The sequence below is a fragment of the Xenopus tropicalis genome, chromosome 4, assembly GCF_000004195.4.
Source record: "Xenopus tropicalis strain Nigerian chromosome 4, UCB_Xtro_10.0, whole genome shotgun sequence".
Lineage (NCBI taxonomy): Eukaryota > Metazoa > Chordata > Amphibia > Anura > Pipidae > Xenopus > Xenopus tropicalis.
In genome coordinates, this window is record NC_030680.2 from 43773544 (window position 1) to 43796489 (window position 22946).

Sequence of the window (22946 nt, forward strand, 5' to 3'; positions counted from 1 at the left end):
TCTACTAAGGTTTTGACTATTCAAGGCTAATTCTGACAGACAGTTCAATAAAGGCTTTTCCTCATGTATTGCTCATGTATGAAAATCTCTCCGAATCGAGGCCGCAAAGAGGAAGGGCCCCCCGGCACCCCTGCACCCCTGGTACACCTGGGAGATTTTCGTTTTTTATAGATCAGTATTTTCATTCATAATTTAGTTTCAGTAGTCTTTAAGTACAGATTTTTGAAAAATAGAGACAGCATCCTCGATATTGCCCCCTCAAGGTTTTTCCACCCCTAGTAACTGCTTTCTAAGCAGGTCTGGGCTGTCATTTGAGTAAACAGAGGGCCAAACAGCCCCCCTCCAGCCCAATAAACAATGACTGTCTATGCATCTTACAGCAGCCTCTCCACAGATTGCCAGGCAAGGCAGGAGCAGCCCTGGCTTCTACATATTATGAAAGTTTTTTGGATTTCTTTCAATATCTTGTTAGAGGAGTGGAATTACATTTTAAAAATCCTTTTACTGATTAAAACAAAAAACACAGGTTTACCTGAGAAAATCAATATGTAGTGTAGGGATCCCCAGATTTGGGCCCCTTAGTTGGGTTCCCATTTAGACAGGCACTAGAGGGTGGCCTCCTGGGATTTGGACACCTAAAGGTGGTCCTAGATAGGATCTCTCGGCGGGAGTACTGTGGGTTACCCAACACAAGAGAGGTTCTTTTAAGGTGAAGTAAGGAGACGGTACCCTGACGAATGTATTTCACTCCTGGAGAGGTCCTGCCCTGAATAAAGATACTCATCTGGTTCACTATAACCACCTGTGTCTGACTCCTTCATATCCAAGGGATCACCTACTGGCCGGTAAACAACTACCCCAATGGAGGGGCAAGGTGCCGGGAGTTGTGTGGAGTCCCAGTCAAGGAGTAACGTATAATACCAAGTTCCCAGGGTGGGGAGTTATAGTCCCACAGTATCACCCCTGGGTGGAGGCACGCCATTGAACTGTACAGCACCTGTCCCCCATAGTAAGCGGGGGCTCAGGACACCTGTAGCGCCAAAGTATAGCAAGTAGCAGCACTGCCAACTAAAGTGGGCTACATGTAGTTTTTATAGGTAAACTAAAAATCTCCCCTAGGATATTCCCTAATAAGAAAAAGCAGAACATGTTTAAATTGTAAGGAAGTTAAAGATTAAATTGTACACATCATATCTATAAGGGGTCATTTACAATGCTCCAGTAAGGGGTATATTTATCATGCTGTGTAAAAAGTGGAGTAAAACACTACCAGGTCACAATGCAGAATGCAATCTGAAGCACAAAGAAGCATGCTCTTGGGCCCCCTGGGTCATGAATAACCACAGGGTCAGAGTGGGGGGTGTAGGCCCCGCACCCCTTAAGGTGCCCCCACCGGCCACGGACCCCCTAAACCATCCCCCCACTCAACGTCCTCCCCTGAGCGTGCGTAAGTGAAGCGTGTCAGGGAAGGGCTGGGGTGCAGCAACAGGGTTGGGTCTGGGCCGCTGGAGCCTACCAGGTATTTTCCCGGTGTCCCCGCGGCCCAGTCCGACCCTGAATAACCTGCTATAGAGCATAAAAGCAAGTAATACCCATTATCATTTTCACAAAAATAAAGTGCAAGCCTGTGCATGACAACAATCTATCAGACATTATTATAGATTGGGCTACCTATATATTAATAATAAATTAAAATATACCTATATGTAAATGTTGTTGCATTTAAAGGACATGTAAACCCCACACACAAAAATTTAATCAGTGAACAGCCTCTTTGAAATCTTTCAATACCTGTCACACTGGTTGTCCAGAGGTTAATAGTAAGGCTGCAATAAGGCCCTTAAAGGAGAAGGAAAGGTAAAAACTTAGCAAGCTTTATCAGAAAGGTCTATGTAAATACAGCCATAAGCACTCACAGAAACGCTGCACTGAGTTCCCTGTCAAAAGGTTAGTCGTGTCTGTTTTCCTCTGCCAGAGACACGCAGCTCTTTGCTTTCTGCTCTTTCCTGCCCCCCCTCCCTCAAGAATGCTAAGAACTCACTCCCCCCCCCCCTTAGGAATGTGGATCTGAGCCAATCAGCAGGAAGCTGACTCTAGTCTAACTAACTGAGCATGTTCACTTGGTCTGGGTGTCTGTGCAGGAGTGAGGCATTATGGGAACTTTCTTTACACAGCTCAGTGTTTTTTCTTCCTGTTTGGCTTCTGATCATCTGAACGGGAGAAATATGGGGAGACTTACAGGCACTATTGAGACAACTGAAGGTATGCCTGCAGTTTGAAATTAACTTTTTAATAGCCTTTCCTTCTCCTTTAATCACTTAGATTTCAGTCTTCCCTGTAACCCACTCAACCCCCTCCCTCAGGAATTTGCTTTGGCTGTTGGCTTGTGGGCATGCTCAGTTGTTCTAAGCTCAGATTACTAAACACGCCCCCCAGTCTAGCAGCCAGTGAAGAGATGGCATTGCTGGTTCCCATAGAAACTCAGCTCTAGCTGTCTGCTTCAGTTTTTTTCTCCTGAGCTCAGCTTTACCATTACAGTGCTCAAACAAAGCAGAACTTTTATCAGAGACAGTTGTGCCTGTGTGAGCCTGTATTCTTGATGAAATGTATGCTGAATAAGGGTCTGTGTGTGTATATGCTGTTTGCAGATTTACATGTATCTGATTATGTATCAGAGGAAAAATGGGCACCGGGTGAAAGCTGCTATTTGTTTTAGGAAAATGTGATGGTGCTGGTAAGAGGAGGAGATATACCATTTGGGTGGGGGAGACATGCCCAACTGATATACATTGTAGCTGTACATGTCCTTTAATATAGTTGTATTGGGGCTTAATGATATCACTAATTAAGGTTGGTTCTTGATGTCCCTTGCCTTAAATTACTGATTAAAACTAGTGTGTCATAGGATACAATGCGCCCTTTTCTTGAAAATTCAGGCATGAATGTGGATTTTTACCTTTGCAATTTGGTCAAATTTTCCGAAGAGTTCATTCAACATGACAACAAGCTCCTTGGGTGAGCAGTCACTGGCAAGTCTAGTGAAGCCTACAATGTCAGCATACAGAATACTATAAAAAGGCAAAGGACAATTCACACATTTAGATAAACTAAAAGTTTTCTGACAACCAGTTACATCTAAAAAATTAAAATGACCAAAGTCTATTTAGAAATGATTTATTAAGGTCTGTATAGATACCCTCTGCATACTGACGATTCAATACGCTGAATAAGAAACGATTGTTAGCAATGTTATATGTCTTGTTTGTTTTGAAATAAAATAAATACTTTAAAAAAAAAAAAAAATGATTTATTAAGGATAAAATTAATAAAACAAAAAAATTATTATTTCTGGTATTAATATGACTTTTGTATACTTCCTAAAGGTTACTGACATTAAATTCTGTGTCATATTTCTAGGTGTTACATTTCCAGTTTATACTTTTGAAAGAAACTCTTGGGAGTTACGTACATTACTATTAACAAGTTCCCAAGTGTACCTTGTGAATTATTAAATAAATGTAATGCTATTAAGCTCTTAAGAAATACTTTGGCTATCATATATTTAACCCCATACCTCCTTCTTAAAGCAACAAACAAGACCAGACTAGCAATGTGTATATTGTTTAAATTATTATGTTATGCCTCAAAGCACTCTGTGCTAAATTAGTGTAATCCGGTTCACAAGTAGGCAAAATCCTTGGATTTTTTTTCTTTACAAAAAAAGCCAATTTTTGCATGGTGGGAGAAAAAGTATTCATATTTCATATATATTTGATATTTTTTAAATTATACCAATATGGAGACTACTTATGGGGTTATCGTAAATAATAGATTTATCAGATTAATTTCTAAGATCTCTAGGATTAATTTCAGGTTAATTTCTAACAAAAAAAAATAAAAAACAGAGGCACAACTAACATTTAGCTATAAATTTGTCTTCAAACATGCTTTTATTGTGGACTCCAAAAAGGTTACTTACAAATGACTTTATAAAACATTATTGGGCATTTTTAGGGCTGTAGCACACTGAAGTCACTCAAAATACATTTTAGGGCAGTGGCACACGGGGAGATTAGTCGCCCGCGGTAACAAAGATTTATCTCCCCTAGGTGCCATTCCACCAGCAAGAATGTAAATCACTGCTGGGTGGCGACTTTGGGAAACCGAAGCGACGTGTATGCCATCCCACTGGCGATTTACATTCTTGCCAGTGGAAAGGCATGTCAAGGAGGTTAGACGCCCACGGTAACGCAGATTTATCGCTTGTGACTAATCTACCTATGTGCCACTGCCCTTAGCTCTTGCCTCTGCTTCCCATTAACAGCACAACCCTACATGTGCCAAAGCCCTTACATATACATGTCAACAAAATATGAAACTGAATTAATTAAAATTTAAGACACAGTGGCTTATTAAATGTTACACATTTTGCTGTAGTTTGGGTTACAAAATTGGGCCTATAGGAGCCTAACTCCTGTGTGTTTAGCGCAGACCCACCTGACATTTTGGTGTCTCTTGACATACAAGCTATGAAAGTTATTGTCTGGTTGGCGGTTGTCATTGGTCTCAGTAAGTCTATCCTGAATAGCAAGTTTCATCTCCATGGAGATGTAGACAGGAAGCACAGACAGCAGAAGGCTCTCCTAAATGGGCACAACAGAGAAATTGATTATAAGCAAAGCCATTTTAAAATTTAACATCCAAAAAGTCTCAATCTCAATCAAAATTCAATCAAATCAAGTTTTTTTCTAGCATATCTGCCCATGCCATGTTCAATCTGACCAGATACACTCCAAATTAATCTTGGCTGTAACATATTTTGACATTGTGAAACAGTAGTACAAATGCTGTACTATAGTGTCCAAGTAAAAAAAAAATCAAGATCTACTATAATTATAATCGATAACTAATTCCCTCTTGCTTTATTTATCACCATTTCTATGAAGGTGATACAAGCTCACATTCATATCTTGTCTATGCCTCTGTTGTTCATTTATTACCTCAGTGTTGTTAGTGGAGTACCGCAGGGGCCAGTCCTTGGTCCTTTGCTTTTTAACTTGTTTATTAATGACTTGGAGGTGGGCATAGACAGTACTGTCTTTTGGAGGTCGGCATAGACAGTACTGGTCTTTTTTCAACCCTATGTAACTATGTAACATAGTGCTTTTGTAGTTGTAAAATTCCCTTATAAGAAGTAAGTAGGGTGCAATGTCTGAAAGCCAGTGGGCACATGGGCAGTAATGGCAAATCCAGTCATAGAATTAGTGGAAGAATCAAAGATCACCTCTTGTACACTGGCTTTTAGCTTCAGAGCTACAGGTTGACACAGCAAGAACTCTGAAGTTGCCATAAATTGCCTTAGGTTTCTAAGAAGGTCACCCCGTGTCACTTTTTGTACCTAGGAAAGGCAAGCACTCAAACAGTAATGCAAAATAACTTTAATCACACATCACAAGGGAGTCACGGCATACAGGTAAACATTCACAATGTTTCAAACAGTGCTTTCTCCACAAAATATGTACAATCCCACAGTGTCCAGAGGACGTCAGTCTTACCAGGGGTAGATACTGTATATTTGGGCTATCACATTTGTTAAAAGTCTCCATGGGATCTCCTGTCCCCACCTGGCTCAGCAATCCGGCACTCCCTGCAGTGCCCCTTTGCTATTCCAACAGGCCTTTTCTACTGGCCGACACTAGCCTGAAACTCATCAAGCCCTCCCTTCTAGCCTACCCCTATCTGCTCGGGTCCCTATTCTGTGGATGATCCACTGGGAAAACTATTTCCCTCTACCCTCCTGGTGGGGCAATAGGCAGCCCTTACTACCTAACCCTCACCTGACACCTAGTGCCTGCTCAACTATCAGCTGCCCTGTTCTGACCTCTCCTTACCCTGTATACTGTTCTTCTTCACTTCCAGCTGGTTTCTTTCTGTGTTCGCCGATAAAGACCACTAATTCTGGGTGTGGTGCCATTTTATACATTCTGCCCCATCCTGCTCTCTAGTGGTTGGGGTGTGAACTACACTCATAAATTATTAGTAGGCTTTAACAAAACTCTACTTTACACTTGAAAAATATACAGTACATGCAATCATAACATTATATACAATTAAGCTTTGCCCTGCCAGCCACAGTGCACCACTGTGCAGTGCCATACCTTGCTCTGCTCATGTAAATCTGGGGATTACCCAAGTCCCACAATACCTTTAATCTAACAGGTGAACTATAACACTAAGGGAATATGAATATGCAAAGGCCCCAAATTTGCATGCGTGTAGTAAGGGATGGCAGTGAACAGTGGAGCACTGGTTGGTAGAGCAGATCCAGGTAAAGCCTGTCTCATCATTACACTTTCAGTGGCAGTTTCGCTTAAGCTCAGAAATGTTCTGCTGTGTCAATCTGCAGCTCCAATGAGGGACCATATGGGGTGGAAAGTTTTGCCTTATATGTTGCTTAAAGCTTATACAGCCTGAAGGTGCTTAGATAAATTCCTGCAAACAGCAGGGGTGGATTAATGCACAGGCTAACCTAGCTTTTATTAAAATGATTGTTTCTCTTTGAGTCTTAAATGTTTACTTGCGCTGGGTGGCATTTGTTGGGTGCACTGTGCACCTGGGAGAAAGCAGACAAGGTGTGCACCCAGATGCATGCAGAAGATCCAGGCACAGCACCCGAACTCTCTACGTCGGGTCCCAAAGTAGAGAGCTCAGATGCACGTGGGCCTGGATCTCCTGCAAGCGTCCAGGGACACACGAACGCCTTGACTGGCTGCCTTCTCCCAGGCAATTGGTGCACCCAGCCAGTGCCACCCAGCACGAGTAAAAATACATATTAAGGAAAGAATGAGAAATAATAATCTTAATAAAAGTTAGATAAGCCCTGATCACACTGGACCCCAAGGCACACGTGGCCTGCTGCCTAGAAGGTGGACCTATTGAAAGTGTAGACAAGAAGCCATGAGCTCATATCATTAATCTGCCACTGGCAAACAGTGGCAGTGGGCTGGGTGCTTCAATAAAAGTACACTATACTAGGTGAGCTAACCCTTTTTTCCAGGAAAGAGGCTGCTGTTATCGAAAATTAGGTCAAGGTTAGACTCTTTGAGAAGGTCTAAGCTGGTACTACACATGGGACATGAAATGCTATTTCAGTAAGTGATAAGAAATTTTGTGTGTACAGACTGAAAGTCATTCAGTATATAAATGGCTATCCCATAAAGACCGGATGCTCATTTTCTAAACACAAAAAGGATCCTATTCCTCTCTTAATACTAGTGATTCTACTAGATTTCAGCTTAGATCTGTAAACGCTACATATAATGCATTTGGAACAGGAGGGAAATTTCACCCCACCTCCATTTCTGGAAGATGATGTGGGCAGGCCAGGAAGAGAGCTAGGGAAGTTAGAAAACTTTCACATAGCACGAACTTCAGCACTTCAGCCCCCAGCCCAAAACCATCTTCCACACACACTGCTACTTACGCCTACATACCGTAAGCCAAGAACTGCTTAGCATTCGACTAAAATAAAAAAGCAGCCCGCGCACATCAGTGACCTGCTGCCATGTACATTAATAATGACAACAAAATAATTTTAAAGGACAAGGAAAGTCAAAATCTATTAAAGGTAATGTAAGCTTTATCAGAAAGGTCTATGTAAATATAGCCATAAGCACTCACAGAAACGCTGCACTGAATTCTCTGTAAAAAGATTGGTTGTGTCTGTTTTCCTGTGCCAGAGACATGCAGCTTTCTGCTTCCTGCTCTCTCCTGCTCCCCCCTCCCTCAAGAATGCTAAGAGCTAATTTCCCCCCCTTAGGAATGTGGATCAGAGCCAATCAGCAGGAAGCTGACTCATAGTCTAACTAACTGAGCATGTTCACCTGGTCCTGGTGTATGTGCAGGAGTGAGGCATTATGGGAACTTTCTTTACACAGCTCAGCGTTTTTTCTTCCTGTTTGGCTTTAGATCTTCTGAACAGGAGAAATATGGGAAGACTTAAGGGCACTATTGAGACAACTGAAGGTATGCCTGCAGTTTGAAATTAACTTTTTAATAGCCTTTCCTTCTCCTTTAAGCACACTATTAAATAGTACTACTATTGCTGTGTAAAAATGCTATATTTCTGACTTGCCTAATGAAAGATTTACAGAGATACACATACTAGAAACTACATACTTGTTTCAATGAACGGCACTGCCATCTTGTCCAGCATGTCTGTATGGGCTATTGCTGAAAAGCACAAGCCAGTCCCCCCCCACACTCTGATCTGCACCTGCCGGCTCACAACCACCGCCCCCCCCCCCCCCACTCTGATCCCCGCTCTTGCCGGCTCACTCACTGTGATCCCCACACCTGCCGGCTCACAAACCATAGTCACCCCGCCCCCCCCCCCCGATCCGCCAATGTACTTTCATACTGTAAAATTGCTGATCTCCTCCTCCTACTTGTGTCTGCCATGCTCCCCCTTCTGTCTCAAACCCCCCCCCCCGCGCTGCACACTCCCCGCACCTGCCGCCTCGCTTCTTTCTTCTCCTCCTGCCGGCTGTCCTCGTCTGCGTCGCCTTTGCAACCAGACGCTCCTGCTGTGTGCGCATGTGCAAGCTAAGGATCTGGTCGTAGTGTCTGTGCAGGAGCGTTGCATTATGGGAATCTTCTCTACCCAGCTCAGCGTTTTTTTTTCCTGTTTGGCTTCTGATCTTCTGAACAGGTGAAATATGGGGAAACTTAAGGGCACTATTGAGACAACTGAAGGTATGCCTGCAGCTTGAGATTAACTCTTTATTAGCCTTTCCTTCTCCTTTAAAAAACATTTAAACAGCTATATTAATGCAGCCTTGTGTCTATAATGACTTTAACTATGCTTTTCATAAGATGATATGATACAAATTTACAAAATGGGTGTACTAGCATTATATTCTTTTGCTTCCATACCAAGTTAACTGCTTTATAATTTACGGTTGCAACTATTGTCTAGGAAAGCAGCATTAAAAAACAAACAGGAATTGTGGAAAGCTTTTAATTATGTCCTCTGAGAATTAAAATAAATATAACATGCCTAAGCAAGTCTTGTTTGAAAAACACAAATGGCCACAATTTCAAGCAACAGTGGCACAGCTGGGCTATTCTCAGTTTTCCCAGTGGAGATTCTCTGATGGTGACAAACCACAATAAAATCATCAGGTGTGACAGTACTATAATCAACGTCAGTCTGAAGGGTGGGGGTAAAAGGCCCATTGTTTCAAAATATGCTCTAAATGTAGAGCAGGTATGTTCTCACTGTTTTGAACAAGGTGATGATATACATGATGGTTTTTGGCAGTTTTAGTTATTTGCTTATTATTGGGCCATCACTGGGATTCAGTGAAGAAAGTATAATAGAGTTGCTCTGACTGTCACAGTAGTTATAAAAACAGATTTTTACTGTTTTGCTGTGCTAAGTGCCATCATTCATATCACAACATAACAAGTATTAATATTACATTTTTAAACTATTCCTCCCCTTATTTGTTTATAGCTAGTCATGTTAAAGGGACAGTAGCAAATATTTCACTTTAAATATATCATATTCTAAATGATCATATACTAAATTGTGCAAAAGTATAAGTTCGATGCAGGATGCTGCCCATTTGCAGAGCGATTTGACAAAATTGGAAAACTGGGCAGCAAACTGGAAAATTAGGTTCAATGTTGAAGTTATGCACTTTGGTAGAAATAATATAAATGCGAGTTACACACTAAATGGTAGTGTGTTGGGGGTATCCTTAATTAATAAAGATCAGGGAATTAGTTGTCTAATTTCAGGCAGTGTCATTCAATGGCTACTACAGCAAATTAAGTTTGTCTGGCATAAGAAGGACATTGATTTAAAGAAGAAGGAAAGGCTAATAAAGAGTTAATCTCAAGCTACAGGCATACCTTCAGTTGTCTCAATAGTGCCCTTAAGTCTCCCCATACTTCATCCGTTCAGAAGATCAAAAGCCAAACAGGAAAAAAAAAATGCTGAGCTGGGTAGAGAAGATTCCCATAATTCAACGCTCCTTCAAGACTTGGTGACTTGTTACTGCAGGCGGCGCATGCGCACACAGCAGGAGCGTCTGGTTGCCATGGCGATGCAGCGTCGCCGAACTCTGTGACAAGCAGGTGGTGGGAGCGGGGGGGGGGGGGCGGTGCTGCAAGCGGCGGAGGGTTTGTGGCAGGAGCGGGGAGCAGGGGGGGTTGTGGAGCTTGGGGGGGGTTTGTGGCAGGAGTGGGGAGCTGCGGAATCTTTGTGACAGGAGCGGGGAGCGGAGGGGGGGGGCTGGCTTATGCTTTTCAGCCCATACAGACACGCTGGACAAGATGGCGGCGCTATTCACTGAAACAAGTATGTAAGTTCTAGTATGTGTATCTCTGTAAATCTTTCATTAGGCAAGCCAGGAATATAGCGTTTTTACACAGCAATAGTAGTACTATTTAATAGTGTCCTTAATAGATTTTGACTTTCCTTCTCCTTTAAGGGATGAAAACATATTTTTGCCATTTTATAGGTCTCTGACAAGTACAGAGACTAAACTGGTAAAGGTGATGGAACTGTAGGGATCCCCAGATTTGAGCCCCTTAGGTGGGTTCCCATTTAGACAGGCACTAGAGGGTGGCCTCATGGGATTTGGACACCTAAAGGTGGTCCTAGATGTTTTTGTGCTAAAAGGGAGTTTCCCCTGCATTTCTCACCAGCAACCACTAGATGGGGTGCTGGAATAAAAAAGGGCATGCAGCCATGTTCTGTTAGTCTTAATGTGGGGATTGCCTCTAGACAGAGGTACTCCATATAATCAATGTTGAGTGAGCAGTTTTCATGTTATAGGACACTCTAGGAGTGCCATGTAGAAAGTAATAGCTAGAATGGGCTAGAGGGGTTAAGACCCCCCAGCAATCCATCTGCTGGAGATCAGGGACCAAAGTGTCTAGGTAGGTGGATCAGTCACTGCTAGATGGGAGATTCCTAATCTGAGGGTGTCCAGGCGTGAGTACCGGGGTGAGTCCTTGTGGTGGGTCTGCCTAGCGTGAGTACCGGGGAGAGCCCTTAGAGAGGGTCTCTTGGAGAGAGTACCGGGGGGAGCACCTAGATAAGATCACCTGGCGGGAGTACCGTGGGACCCAATAGGAGAGAGGTTCTCTATGAGTGGAGTAAAGGAGAAGGTGCCCTGATTGTGTTACACTCCTGGAGAGGTCAGCCCAAATAAAGCACTTCATCTGGTTCAACATAACTTTCTGTGTAAGGATATTTCATAACCTAAAGGATCACCTACTGGCCGGTAAGATACTACCCCAGGGAGGGGCAAGGTGCCGGGAGTTGTGTGGATCCCAGTCAAGGGTTTAAGTACCACATCAAGTTCCCAGGGTGGGAGCTGTAGTCCCACAGAATCACCCCTGGGTGGAGGCACGCCAAACAGCATTAAAACATCTGTCCCCCAGTAAGCGGGGCTCAGGGCTCCTGTTGCGCCAAATAATAGCAGTAGCAGCACTGAATCCGCAAAAGTGGGCTACAGAACATTTAAACTATGATGTTAGACTGTCATTGTTGGGGGTTGTTTTAAAAAAGGCACTTGTGAGGGGACATGATTGCTCTTTACAAGTACATTAGAGGTGATTATAGGCAGGATAAGTGCACCAATTACCACCCGTTTAGATTAGAGGAACCAAACTTCGTGAAAAAGCACCTACGCTACTTTAAATGGTGAGGGCAGTGAGGTTGTGGAATACAGATTTTGTTAATCCCTTACAGAGGAGCTTGGATGATTTCTTGAATAAGCATAATATCCAAGGCTATTGTGATACTAAAACCTACAACTAGTATTAATGTTGGTATATATAGTTTATGTATGTAAGTGTATAGATAGGTCAGTATAGGTTTGTGTGTGTGAGTGTGTGCAGGGTTCCCTTGGAATAGTTGAACTTATTGAACTTTGGTCTTTTTTCAACCCAACTTAATTATGTAACTTCTAAACACTTATTAAGATATGTATGACAAAGAAATTGCAATATTATAAGTGTTTTTTGAATACATTATATTACCATTGATGCATTGGACAAAGTTTTCTTATTTTTTTAAAGATTTTATTTTGTCTATTTCAAATTTATTTATTCAAATAAACAACAGAAAAACAAGAGAGAGAAACGCAAGAAAAGAGAGGAGTGAGGCTAAGATAACAGTTATTGATGTACAGGATTAATAGTTTTCCATATGTACAGACTTTATATGTCCAGCCACGTTCTCCATATGGTATTGAATTTCTCCAGGCTTCTCCAGGCCACTGGGTCACTGCTTGACTTCCGGTTTAAACTGGAAGTTTTCAAACTGGGTTTTCACATGATTATCCAGGGAGAGGGATAGGGGACAAAGGGTTAAGTCTGCATGACTGTCTGAACGGAACGCTGGCTGAGCTTTCAGGGGATAGGGTGGGGTATGGGAGGGAACTGACGAGAATAATGTTATGAGAGTAGGTAGAGATCTGCAGCCTGGCCCTATGAATCAGTGGTAAGCTAAATCTTTTTTTAAAAGCCATTTATTTCTCAATGATATATATGCTGATAAGTGTTTAACACAAATATTTTCATTTCAAATATTCTTCTACAGTTTCTTTAATACTAACAGGCTGGTAGCTCGATGAATCATCTACAAAAACTAAAAAAAAAAGTGAAGTATTCTTATTTCCCATTATTTTTAAGTAAAAGCTGTTTATTTAAGTTGCTGTGGTTAATTTTAGTTCCAATTTTGGTGGGCTAAAGGGCATACAGAAAGTTTGCCAGAAGCTGCATTACTTTGCAATTAAATTTCCCTTAGTTTGAGGCAAATGGTGTTTGATTAGTTGCACCTGAACACATAAGGGTTGATTCACTAAAGGTCAATAAAGGCAAAAAAAAAATGTGCGATTCGCTAAAGTATTCGCTAAAGTAAAATATAATCGCATGCGTTAAGTCTCATATATCGTATGCGTTAAATTTCACGCTACCACATGGGTTAATTTTAATGCTTGCGTTAATTAGCGCGCAGAAATAATACTAACGCATGATTTACAAACACTTAGATGCACTAAATATCGCATTAGTCTGTGCGAAAATTAACACCTAATTGAGGCAGGCGGTAATTATAGAAAAGTACAGTTAATGAGCTTTTGGCAACACAATATGGACTTTGCAGTGTTATTTATTCCAGTATGTGTTGGGCCTAGAGTGATGTAGCCTCCAGTTTGCAGGGAAATGGTCATATTCATAAAAGTAGTTTTACGAAAGTACTGGCATGTATGGCTAATATTTGTGCGCGATGCGTTAATTAGCACGCGTTCCGTCAAATACCCCACAAAAATAGTCTTTGCGACTAAAAAGCAGCATTGCGTGTAAATTAACGCAAGTATCCTTTTAGTGAATTGTGCGTTAAGACGCAAAAAATTAGAGGCAATAAAATTTTTACCGCATGCTATAAATAGCACATGTTGTAACGCACTTTAGTGAATCAGCCCTATTGTATAAATAGAACCACTGGGGCTCCTGTGGAACTTTTAAAGGAGAGTTAAAAACAAATGGGGTTGAAAACAAGGAAAAAAATGGTTATAACCTGTGCTATTTTTTTGTTTTTCACTTTGTAACTGGGTAGCTACATTGAAGGTCTAACTCAGTGCACAGTCTGCTGTATGTGCACTGACATGAAACAGAGGTTCCAAAGTGCTTAACTTGGTGGTGGATGCGATCGAATTGCCACTTTAGAAGCTCGCATTAGAGATCTTGAGCAACAAATTTCATCACTACAGTCAACTGACAATCCTGCTTATCCTGACAATCTCTTGGTTACTGATCAAGAACTAGTCAAATAGTTTTGGGGCAGGGAACAGCAGCAGGATGATGAGGTAGTCAGTTGGGTAACAGAAAGTTTAGTGTAGACAAAAAGAAAAGTAATGCTAATTCAAGGTAAAGGCTTCATAATAAGGTTAACTGGAATAAGCAATATATTCCCTCTGTAAGCAAAAAAAATAAACTGCAATGCAAACCCTTATGGTTTGATAGAAGGGTTAATGTTTTAAAAAGGCATCCCATTCTCAGCCTGAAAACTATAAGCCTGTTAATTTGACATCAATGGCTGGAAAGCTTTTGGAGGAGGTTAAAAGGGATATGATTCTTAAATACATTGAAAATCGCAATACTATGGGGCTGATTTACTAACCCACGAATCCGACCCGAATTGGAAAAGTTCCGACTTGAAAACGAACATTTTGCGACTTTTTCGTATTTGTTGCGATTTTTTCGGCTTCTTTACGAATTTTTCGTTACCAATACGATTTTTGCGTAAAAACGCGAGTTTTTCGTAGCCATTACGAAAGTTGCGTAAAAAGTTGCGCATTTTTCGTAGCGTTAAAACTTACGCGAAAAGTTGCGCATTTTTCGTAGCGTTAAAACTTAAAAGGTGCAAAGTTTCGCCTAAGTTTTAACGCTACGAAAAAAGCGCAACTTTTTGCGCAAGTTTTAACGCTACGAAAAATCGCCAGATTTTACGCAACTTTCGTAATGGCTACGAAAAACTCGAGTTTTTACGCAAAAATTGTATTGGTAACGAAAAATTCGTAAAGAAGCCGAAAAAAATCGCAAAAAATACGAAAAAATCGCAAAATACCGATCATTACGAAAAAAATGCAATCGGACTCATTTCGACCCGTTCGTGGGTAAGTAAATCAGCCCCTATGAGTTTGTGCCAGCATGACTGTGTGTGTAATAGATCTTGCCAGACTAATCTAATCTTAATGAGGAGGTGAGCAAAAACATAGACGCTGGGATGACAGTGAATGTAATCTTAGATTTTGCTAAAGGAAATAATATAGTACCACATAAAAGAAAGAATATTGGTCTGGAACACAATATTTGTACTTGGATAGAAAGCAGGCTGAAGAACAAATTACAAACAGTGGTAGTACAGGTATCGGACCCCTTATCCGGAAACCCGTTATCCAGAAAGCTCCGAATTACGGAATGCCTGTCTCCCATAGACTCCATTTTAATCAAATAATTCAGAATTTTAAAACTGATTTCCTTTTTCTATGTAGAAATAAAACAGAACCTTGTACAGGTATAGGACCCATTATCCAGAATGCTTGGGACCAGGGGTATTCCGGATAAGGGGTCTTTCCGTAATTTGGATCTCCATACCTTAAGTCTATTAAAAAATCAATAAAACATTAATTAAACTCCATAAGATTATTTTGCATCCAGTAAGGATTAATTATATCTTAATTGGGATCAAGTACAAGGCACTGTTTTATTATTACAGAGAAAAAGGAAATCAATTTTTAAAATATGAATTATTTGCTTATAATGGAGTCTATGGGAGACATGCTTTCCGTAATTCGGAGCTTTCTGGATATCGGGTTTCCGGATAAGGGATCCCATACCTGTAATTGATTCCAACTAAGATATAATTAATCCTTATTGGATGCAAAACAATCCTATTGGGTTTAATTAATGTTTTATTGATTTTTTAGTAAACTTAAGGTATAGAGATCCAAATTACAGAAAGACCCCTTATCCGGAATACCCTTGGTCCCGAGCATTCTGGATAATGGGTCCTATACCTGTATATATTTTCTGAATGGATCAGTGTTGTTAGTAAAATACTGCAGCGGTCCGTCTTTGGCCCTTTGCTTTTTAACTTTTTATTAATGACCTGGGGGTGGGCATAATAAGCACTGTTCCTTTTTTCTGATGCAAGAACTATTCCATGCAGGATGCTGTCACTTTGCAGAGTGATTTGACTAAACTAGAAGACTGCACAGCAAACTGGTAAATGAGGTTCAGTGTTGAGAAGTGCAATATTTATGCACTCTGGTGTTGGGAGCATTCTTAACTGAGAAGTATTTGAGGGATTTTGTGGATAAAAAGCTGCGCATCTCAAGGCAGTGCCACTAAGTGGCTACTAAAGAAAATAAATTATTGTTTTGCATAAAAAGGGCATTAAATCAAGGGATAAAAACATCATTTTGTAGATAGATCCCTGGTCAAGGCCATGGTGCAAGTGCAATTTTGGACTCCAGTCATAAAGAAGGATATTAATGGTCTGGAGAGAGTGCAAAGACAAACAGCTAGACTGGTAAAAGGAATCAAATATAAAAATGAAATATGAAATAAATATGAGGTAAGACTTTCAAGTTTGAGAGCTTTCTCTGGAGAAGAGGTGCTCTGATATACATGTAAATACCCTTTAATGAGTAATCATGCCCTTCGCAAGCACCTTTTTTCCACAGAAAACAATGCCAACCATGACCATCTATCCTTATAGTTTAAATCCTCCATTCCATATACCAGTTTAGTTGCACGTAGCTGCACTCTCAAAAGCTCATTGATATCCTTTATTGTACCAGAGCCGAAAACAGCACTACATATTCAAGGTGATTGAATATGCCAGTTAAGTTGCACGTAGCTGCACTCTCAAAAGCTCATTGATATCCTTTATTGTACCAGAGCCGAAAACAGCACTACATATTCAAGGTGATTCCTTACTAGGGATCTATAAAGAGGCAAAATTATGTTTTCCTCCTTAAAGTTCTAGATCTAGTTCTAAAAAAGAAAAAGATACAATTTTACTTCTGCAGACAGTGCATCCTTTTTAAACATATTTCCACGAAGTGTTTCTAGTTGTTAACAGGATCTGCATTAGTTTCATTTAATTTTTATAAGGATTTATGTACAATTTTGTACCATATGAGCACAGGGGTTTTGTAAAGCAATAATTAACACTACTCTTGAAAAAGAAAATAACTGTATAGTTCTTACCTGCTGCCTCTTTTTCAATTCAAGTTTCATCTTTATGCGAATACACTTTACAGTGTAACTGTACAAATCCCTGGAAGCATCCTGCATGTGATACTTGTGATATGCCCCCATGAGATTTCCACAAAGGAAAATAACAGCATTGGCCATAAGCTGTAAAAAAGGATACATACATTTAAAATGTTTAAGCACAAAATATGATCACACATGATCACTATTTTCTTGTGTTTTAAAGTTAACCAACAAAAATGTAACTGCGCATTAACACTTGCACATGTTGTTTTTTTTAACAAGTTGAACCACTTTTTTTGACTCAAAGTTTATTGAGTAATTGAGCAAAGTTACATCATGTACAGAGAGTAGTAAACATTTTTAGATATATAATAGTAAAAAAAAAGTTTAACCACTTTTTGATAATTATTTTGTATTTGGCCAGGGGTGCTAAAACGTTTGCTTTCAACAGTACTTTGAAGCATGAGTTATGGAGCAGTATGTAATTACTAATAAATACAGATGGTCTGAAATTTAGATATTTTATGTTGCATTTCACACATATATGTCATGGGAGGAGAGAATAGAATAAGCATGCTGACAAACCGGACACTTTTTATTTTTAACAGCTGTTTACAAGAATACCACTGCAGTCTTTTTAGTAAGGGGTTTTTTCCACATTGACACACCAATATAGAACAAAAAATAGTATTTCTAAATTCTGTTTATTCGTATAAAATCCATTTGTTTATTTTGTTTTGGTTTTGTCTCTGCACAAACAATTTATATGCTTAAAGGGAGGTAAATTCAGATTATGGTACCAAAATAGTATTGCAACTTTTCCCTTTTTCACAGAGAAGACAGCTGGGAACTGTAGCATCTCAAGGGAAATTGTAGTGCTGCCACAAATGGGCTATTGGGGGGCTCAATGAGGTCACTACGCATTGACAAAAATAAGTTAAATAATTAGATTTATTTTACGTTTTACAAGGAATAAGTCATGAGGAAGCTGCTATTAGCTTTATATTTTAAAAAAAATGATATATAAGTGGATTTGCACTAAGAAAATACTCTCAGCTCACTAACAACCTTTGGCTTACATTGCAGCACATGCAAGCCTAAGCTTGTGTGAAGGAAACACGCCTAATCACGCATTTATTTTAACAAAGAAAATAACTACTGAATGCCCATTACTATCTTGATAAAAAAAGAAGAATGCTGTTCCAAGCTACCAATAATTTGTACAAGTGACTTACATGGCATTGACTACATGTGAGCTGTTAAGACAGGTTAAGATTTTAATAAATAAGTGGTTGCCATTTCAATTCACAGGAGGTTTGAAACAGTATGGGAGTTTTGCAAGCAGAGGAAACATAGGGACACATTTACTAAGCAATTTTTAGAAAAGGTACATTTGTTTTAATTCTAGATATTTTCGAGATTTACAAATGGGTTTTGTTAGTAATCAATTATTCTGATATTTTTTCTTTAAAAATTCAAGTCTTTTGGACATTTTCCACTTTACTAACTTGGTACATATATGGATAAATGTAGGCAAGATGGTGGAGGAATCTTGTGCAGAATGTGGAGACCATGTTGGCGCAATGTGGGGTGGTATGGACACATTTTGGGGACAGTGTGAATGCAGTGTAGTGTGGGGTAAGTTTATACTGTTAATACAGACTAATACATGCACAATTGTAGTACAGGTTTAGGTGATATTATGCAGAATGCTTTAGACCTGGGGTTACAGTTCATCCATTCGAAATAAACAGATAATTAGGGTTGGCCTGAGAGTCCAACATGTTTGCTCTGTTCTTTGTTCTGTGTTGTACTTTTATCCCTCATCACCTGTCCCAGCATTTTACCCCCTATTGTGCTTTTTGTCTGCATGGAGTAAACTCTGTTTTCCACATTTGTTGGGAGAGCCGTTGGATTACAAATCTATGCCCATTAAGCCCCACCAAATGCCTTTTTGTTATACTTTACCAGTACATACATGCAGTAATAGACTGTTTGAACTCTGTTAAAAGGGTGATTTGCGTTCTTTCTAAATTACCTGAAAGGCAATTGCATCATTGGAACCAGAACTCAGTACTACTGTGATACTAATGACAATGATGTGGGATATTCCTGATATAATGCTGACAATCAGACAGGCTTGCATTCCCAGAGGCAGCATTGTGTACACAGAGAAGGTTATGAACAGGAAAAAGGGCACCTAAAAAAACAAACAAAAGACAAATAATAACAATGTAATAACATTATATATATTTATATACGAATAATATGACTGACATTTTTCTTAGAGTCTGCTGACTCTTGTGAAGTAAAGAGTGGCTCATTATACAGCATTTTCTCAGTTTTGTTTGTTTTTATTGTGCTCATTGGCCCCAGGAAGTTGAATGCAATTTTACTTTCATTTTCAGATTTAGTACAAGAAATAACAAAAACATAATAAAGTATATACATTCACCATAATCCAATCACTGGTTCTACCTAGCTGAATATGTTCAACTGAATCACTAATTATATTTTGATGACTGTGTCCAGGTGACTGTTATATATATATATAAATATATATATAAGCAAACAGAGTACCGCACACATAGGGACTTTATGAAAAAACAAAAAAGGTTTATTGAAAGAGATCCGACGTTTCGAGCACCAAACTGTGCTCTTCCTCAGGTTTGTCCCTGAGGAAGAGCACAGTTTGGTGCTCGAAACGTCGGATCTCTTTCAATAAACCTTTTTTGTTTTTTCATAAAGTCCCTATGTGTGCGGTACTCTGTTTGCTTATTAAATTTTTTTGACCAGCACCAAGGGCATTCGTTTGCCTGATGGGTGTGCTCCTTTCTGTTTCTGTAAATATATATATATATATATATATATATATATTATAAACTGTTTATATTAACTGTTTATAAACAAATACTTAAACACAAAATTTACTTAAAATATCAATGATTAAGAAAAGGCAGGATAAGGCCCAAAATTTTTACACTTTTGAACAAGAAAATGATACAGTGTTTTGTTTTCATTATAAAAATGAATGCTTCCCTAAGGTAGTATGAGATGCCTTTATAGCTGTGGGCAGAGGAACTCAACAGCAAACATTCTAAGATACATTTAAACTTTGCAAAATCCGTTACTTTTTGAGGAAAACCCCAAATCTTACATTACACAGTATAAAAGAGCAGAAGCCATTATAAGGCTCATTTACAGACTTAACTGCAAGGGTGGTTCACTAAACTGGATGCAAAGTTGTGTGTGGGGCTATTCATGAAAGGCAATTGTGCCCAAATATTATCTTTGCGCGTTTGCATAGCTAAGCTTAGTGCCAATGTACCTGTCCAGTATGTGCAAGTGAGCTCACTGGCATTAAAATCTTGTCCAAAAGACTATGTTCATATCTAAATCCTCAAATCCTTTCAAAATCAGAGACTATACTTATATTTGCAAATCCTTTATTTGCAAATTCAACAAAAAACTGGTAGTACTTGTGTATTTGCAAATCCTTTATTTGCAAATTCAGCAAAAAACTGGCAGTGACTCGTGTCATAAGAGTTCTCTATCAAAAGAAACATAGGATTTCTTGTCTTTTTTTTTGTGAACATGATGTTCCAGTCTCTGATTTCCTCTTTCAGAAACATCCTTAATTCCTGGGGTCAGAGTCTGTGCAGTTCTCTTCTCTCTCCCCTCTCCTGCTCCCCCTCCCACTAGAATGCTAAGAACTCCCTTCCTCCTCTCTTAGGAATGTGTGATCTGAGCTATAATGGCTAGACTGCAGGAAGGAAGCTACTTAAAATGGCAGCTGCTATCTTAAGCAAACAGAGAAATCTTCTAAAGCTGTTTACTCTGGTTTCTGCAGAATAAATGTAGTGTTCTATATGGCACTAATGTAGCAAATCTATTTGCAGTAAAATGCCAAAATGACTTTCCTACTCCTTTAATGAAGTCCACATCATTGAAAACAAATGCTTGCCACTTTTCATAAAAACTGTACTTAATTATACACACAAATGTTACCGAAAACAGAAGTACATTCTCATTAACAAACTTATTTGTTGGATAATGGGTACTACTAGAAATTCAGGAAAAAAAGCATATTTGTTTTCATTTAAATCCCTGCAGACAACACCCAATTCAGCAATGCACTCAAAATGAGCTGATATTCTTTAGCTGGATTACTTACAAGCACATTAGATGTTGCTTCTAGTGGCCTCAAAGTAGGTGCCCAATTTTAAATTCCTGGCTTGGAGGAAGTTTTAGAAGCCCTAAGACACGATTTTATTCCACGCAGACCACATGGGGCTACCAAATAGTCTATCACAGCCCTTATTTAGAATCCCCAAGGAACTTTTTCCATTCTTGTATATCTCACCAAACCTTACTATATCCGAGTGTGACTCAAGAGTAATAAAAGGTTGGGGATCACAGATCTACAGCATTCAGCAACATATGCTCTTTAATCTGCATTATGAATGAAAAGCTTCTTTTCAGTATGTAAGTCTTTTAGAGCTCTATTGCGTGTACTTTATTATTATATTACTATCCCTATCATCCCTTCTACCTGCCTTCCTTAAAGGGTAGATCGCCTTTAAGTTAACTTTTAGTATGCATTAAAATGGCCAAGTATAGAGTAGAAACTAGAACTTCCAGATTACTAATCATCTGAATTGTGTTGCCTTTAAATATGCTTCAGGTTTTTATGATTTTATCCATATAAACTTAATAAAATTATTTTTATTTTTAATTCTGTAACTTTGCTCATTACAGGTCCTTAAACACATTTGTTTGGACCAGCAAACGCAGGACAGTCTAACTGAAAAAAAGGCAACATAATTGTCTCATATGCTCATGTATTTTGATACACCAGGGCATTTTGTATTGTTTTTGCAAGGCATACTGCTGAAACAATAGAATGCTGAGATTTATTCCTAAGAAACAGCAGTGGCAATCTACTGGTTTATGGCATAGACAAAATTTAAAACTAGAATATATTTTAAAAACTCTATTGCTGGATCAAGATACCAAAGAATAGATTTTATCTTTTTAAATCCTAATGTTAAAACTACCGGCACACAGTGCATTTGCTTAAGAGACATATTTCCACCTGTAGAGAAATGTCTGTTGCAGGTCATGCTGCCTACCACTGAATTTAATAGCAACCACCTGTCACCATTATTCACATGTTTGTTTTTGACCTAAAAACAGCAGGCCATTTGCTTCAATGCAGGAAGCATGAGCAGTGATGATTATTTCTCTGTTGACAGAGCAAACAACTCATGTACAATTAGCCCAACACAGTATTGGAGTTATCAAATAAAAGGTTTTAGGTTTACCCAGATGCAGTAACCCACAGCGACCAATCAGCAGGTAGCATTTCCTGGTCACCAGTTTAACCAATAGCAACCAAGTAAGATGTTTGCTTAAAGCAAATGGGCATATTTGTTTCCCTTTATTACATAGGGGGAAACTGCTGGATACATTTGACAGTTTCAGGGGTGATATACATATTAAAGAAGTAATGTCAAATTAATTTAAAGGGAAGTCTATGTAATATGATGTACTGTTACCCTTCACTGGTACACACCATATATTTGCTTCAGAAACTCAAATATAGTATACATATACTGCTTGTTTAGACAAGGATTTTAGAGCACACAATTCTGCAATGCAGATGATTTTAGTGGAGTTACAAGACACACTGGGGATCATTTATAAAATTTGCGCAGCACAGAATTATTCACACAGTGAACATATTTGCCCTGACTGTGTTTATATTTATAGTTTTATATATATATGGTCAAACGTAAAAAGTTTTTATTCAAACGTCAAAGTTTTTATTCACAGTGCGAATGTCCTTAGAGCTTTTTAAATATGGCATATTCGCAAATTGCAAATATTTTTGTGCACACTCTGCGTCCGAGTTACGCCACAGCTTAAGTGGCAGAAAAATATGTGCTAAACTGATTTTGCAAATTGCAATTTTATATTCGCAAAGAGAAATTCAGCGCTATATTTACGCATAATAAATGTGCATGTTCATGCAAATCACAATCTCATATGTACGATTCACATTTCACTGTGATTTGCAAAAAAAGGAGAGACAGGCACAGCAGTGCAAGGTATAAGCATTTAGGGGAAAACATGCGCAA

The 22946-nt window shown here is 39.2% G+C and overlaps 1 protein-coding gene across 5 annotated transcripts in view; it reads right to left on the bottom strand.

Moving 5' to 3' along the window:
• Positions 1–22946, bottom strand: part of adcy7 (adenylate cyclase 7) — a 130850-nt gene that overhangs the window by 49013 nt on the left and 58891 nt on the right. For all 5 annotated transcript variants that reach the window (XM_012960538.3, XM_031899791.1, XM_012960539.3 and 2 more), the window contains 4 exon segments: positions 18845–19006; positions 16798–16947; positions 4498–4643; positions 2957–3068 (listed from right to left, as the gene is read on the bottom strand). In XM_012960538.3, coding sequence (XP_012815992.1) covers positions 2957–3068; positions 4498–4643; positions 16798–16947; positions 18845–19006 — 570 coding nt within the window.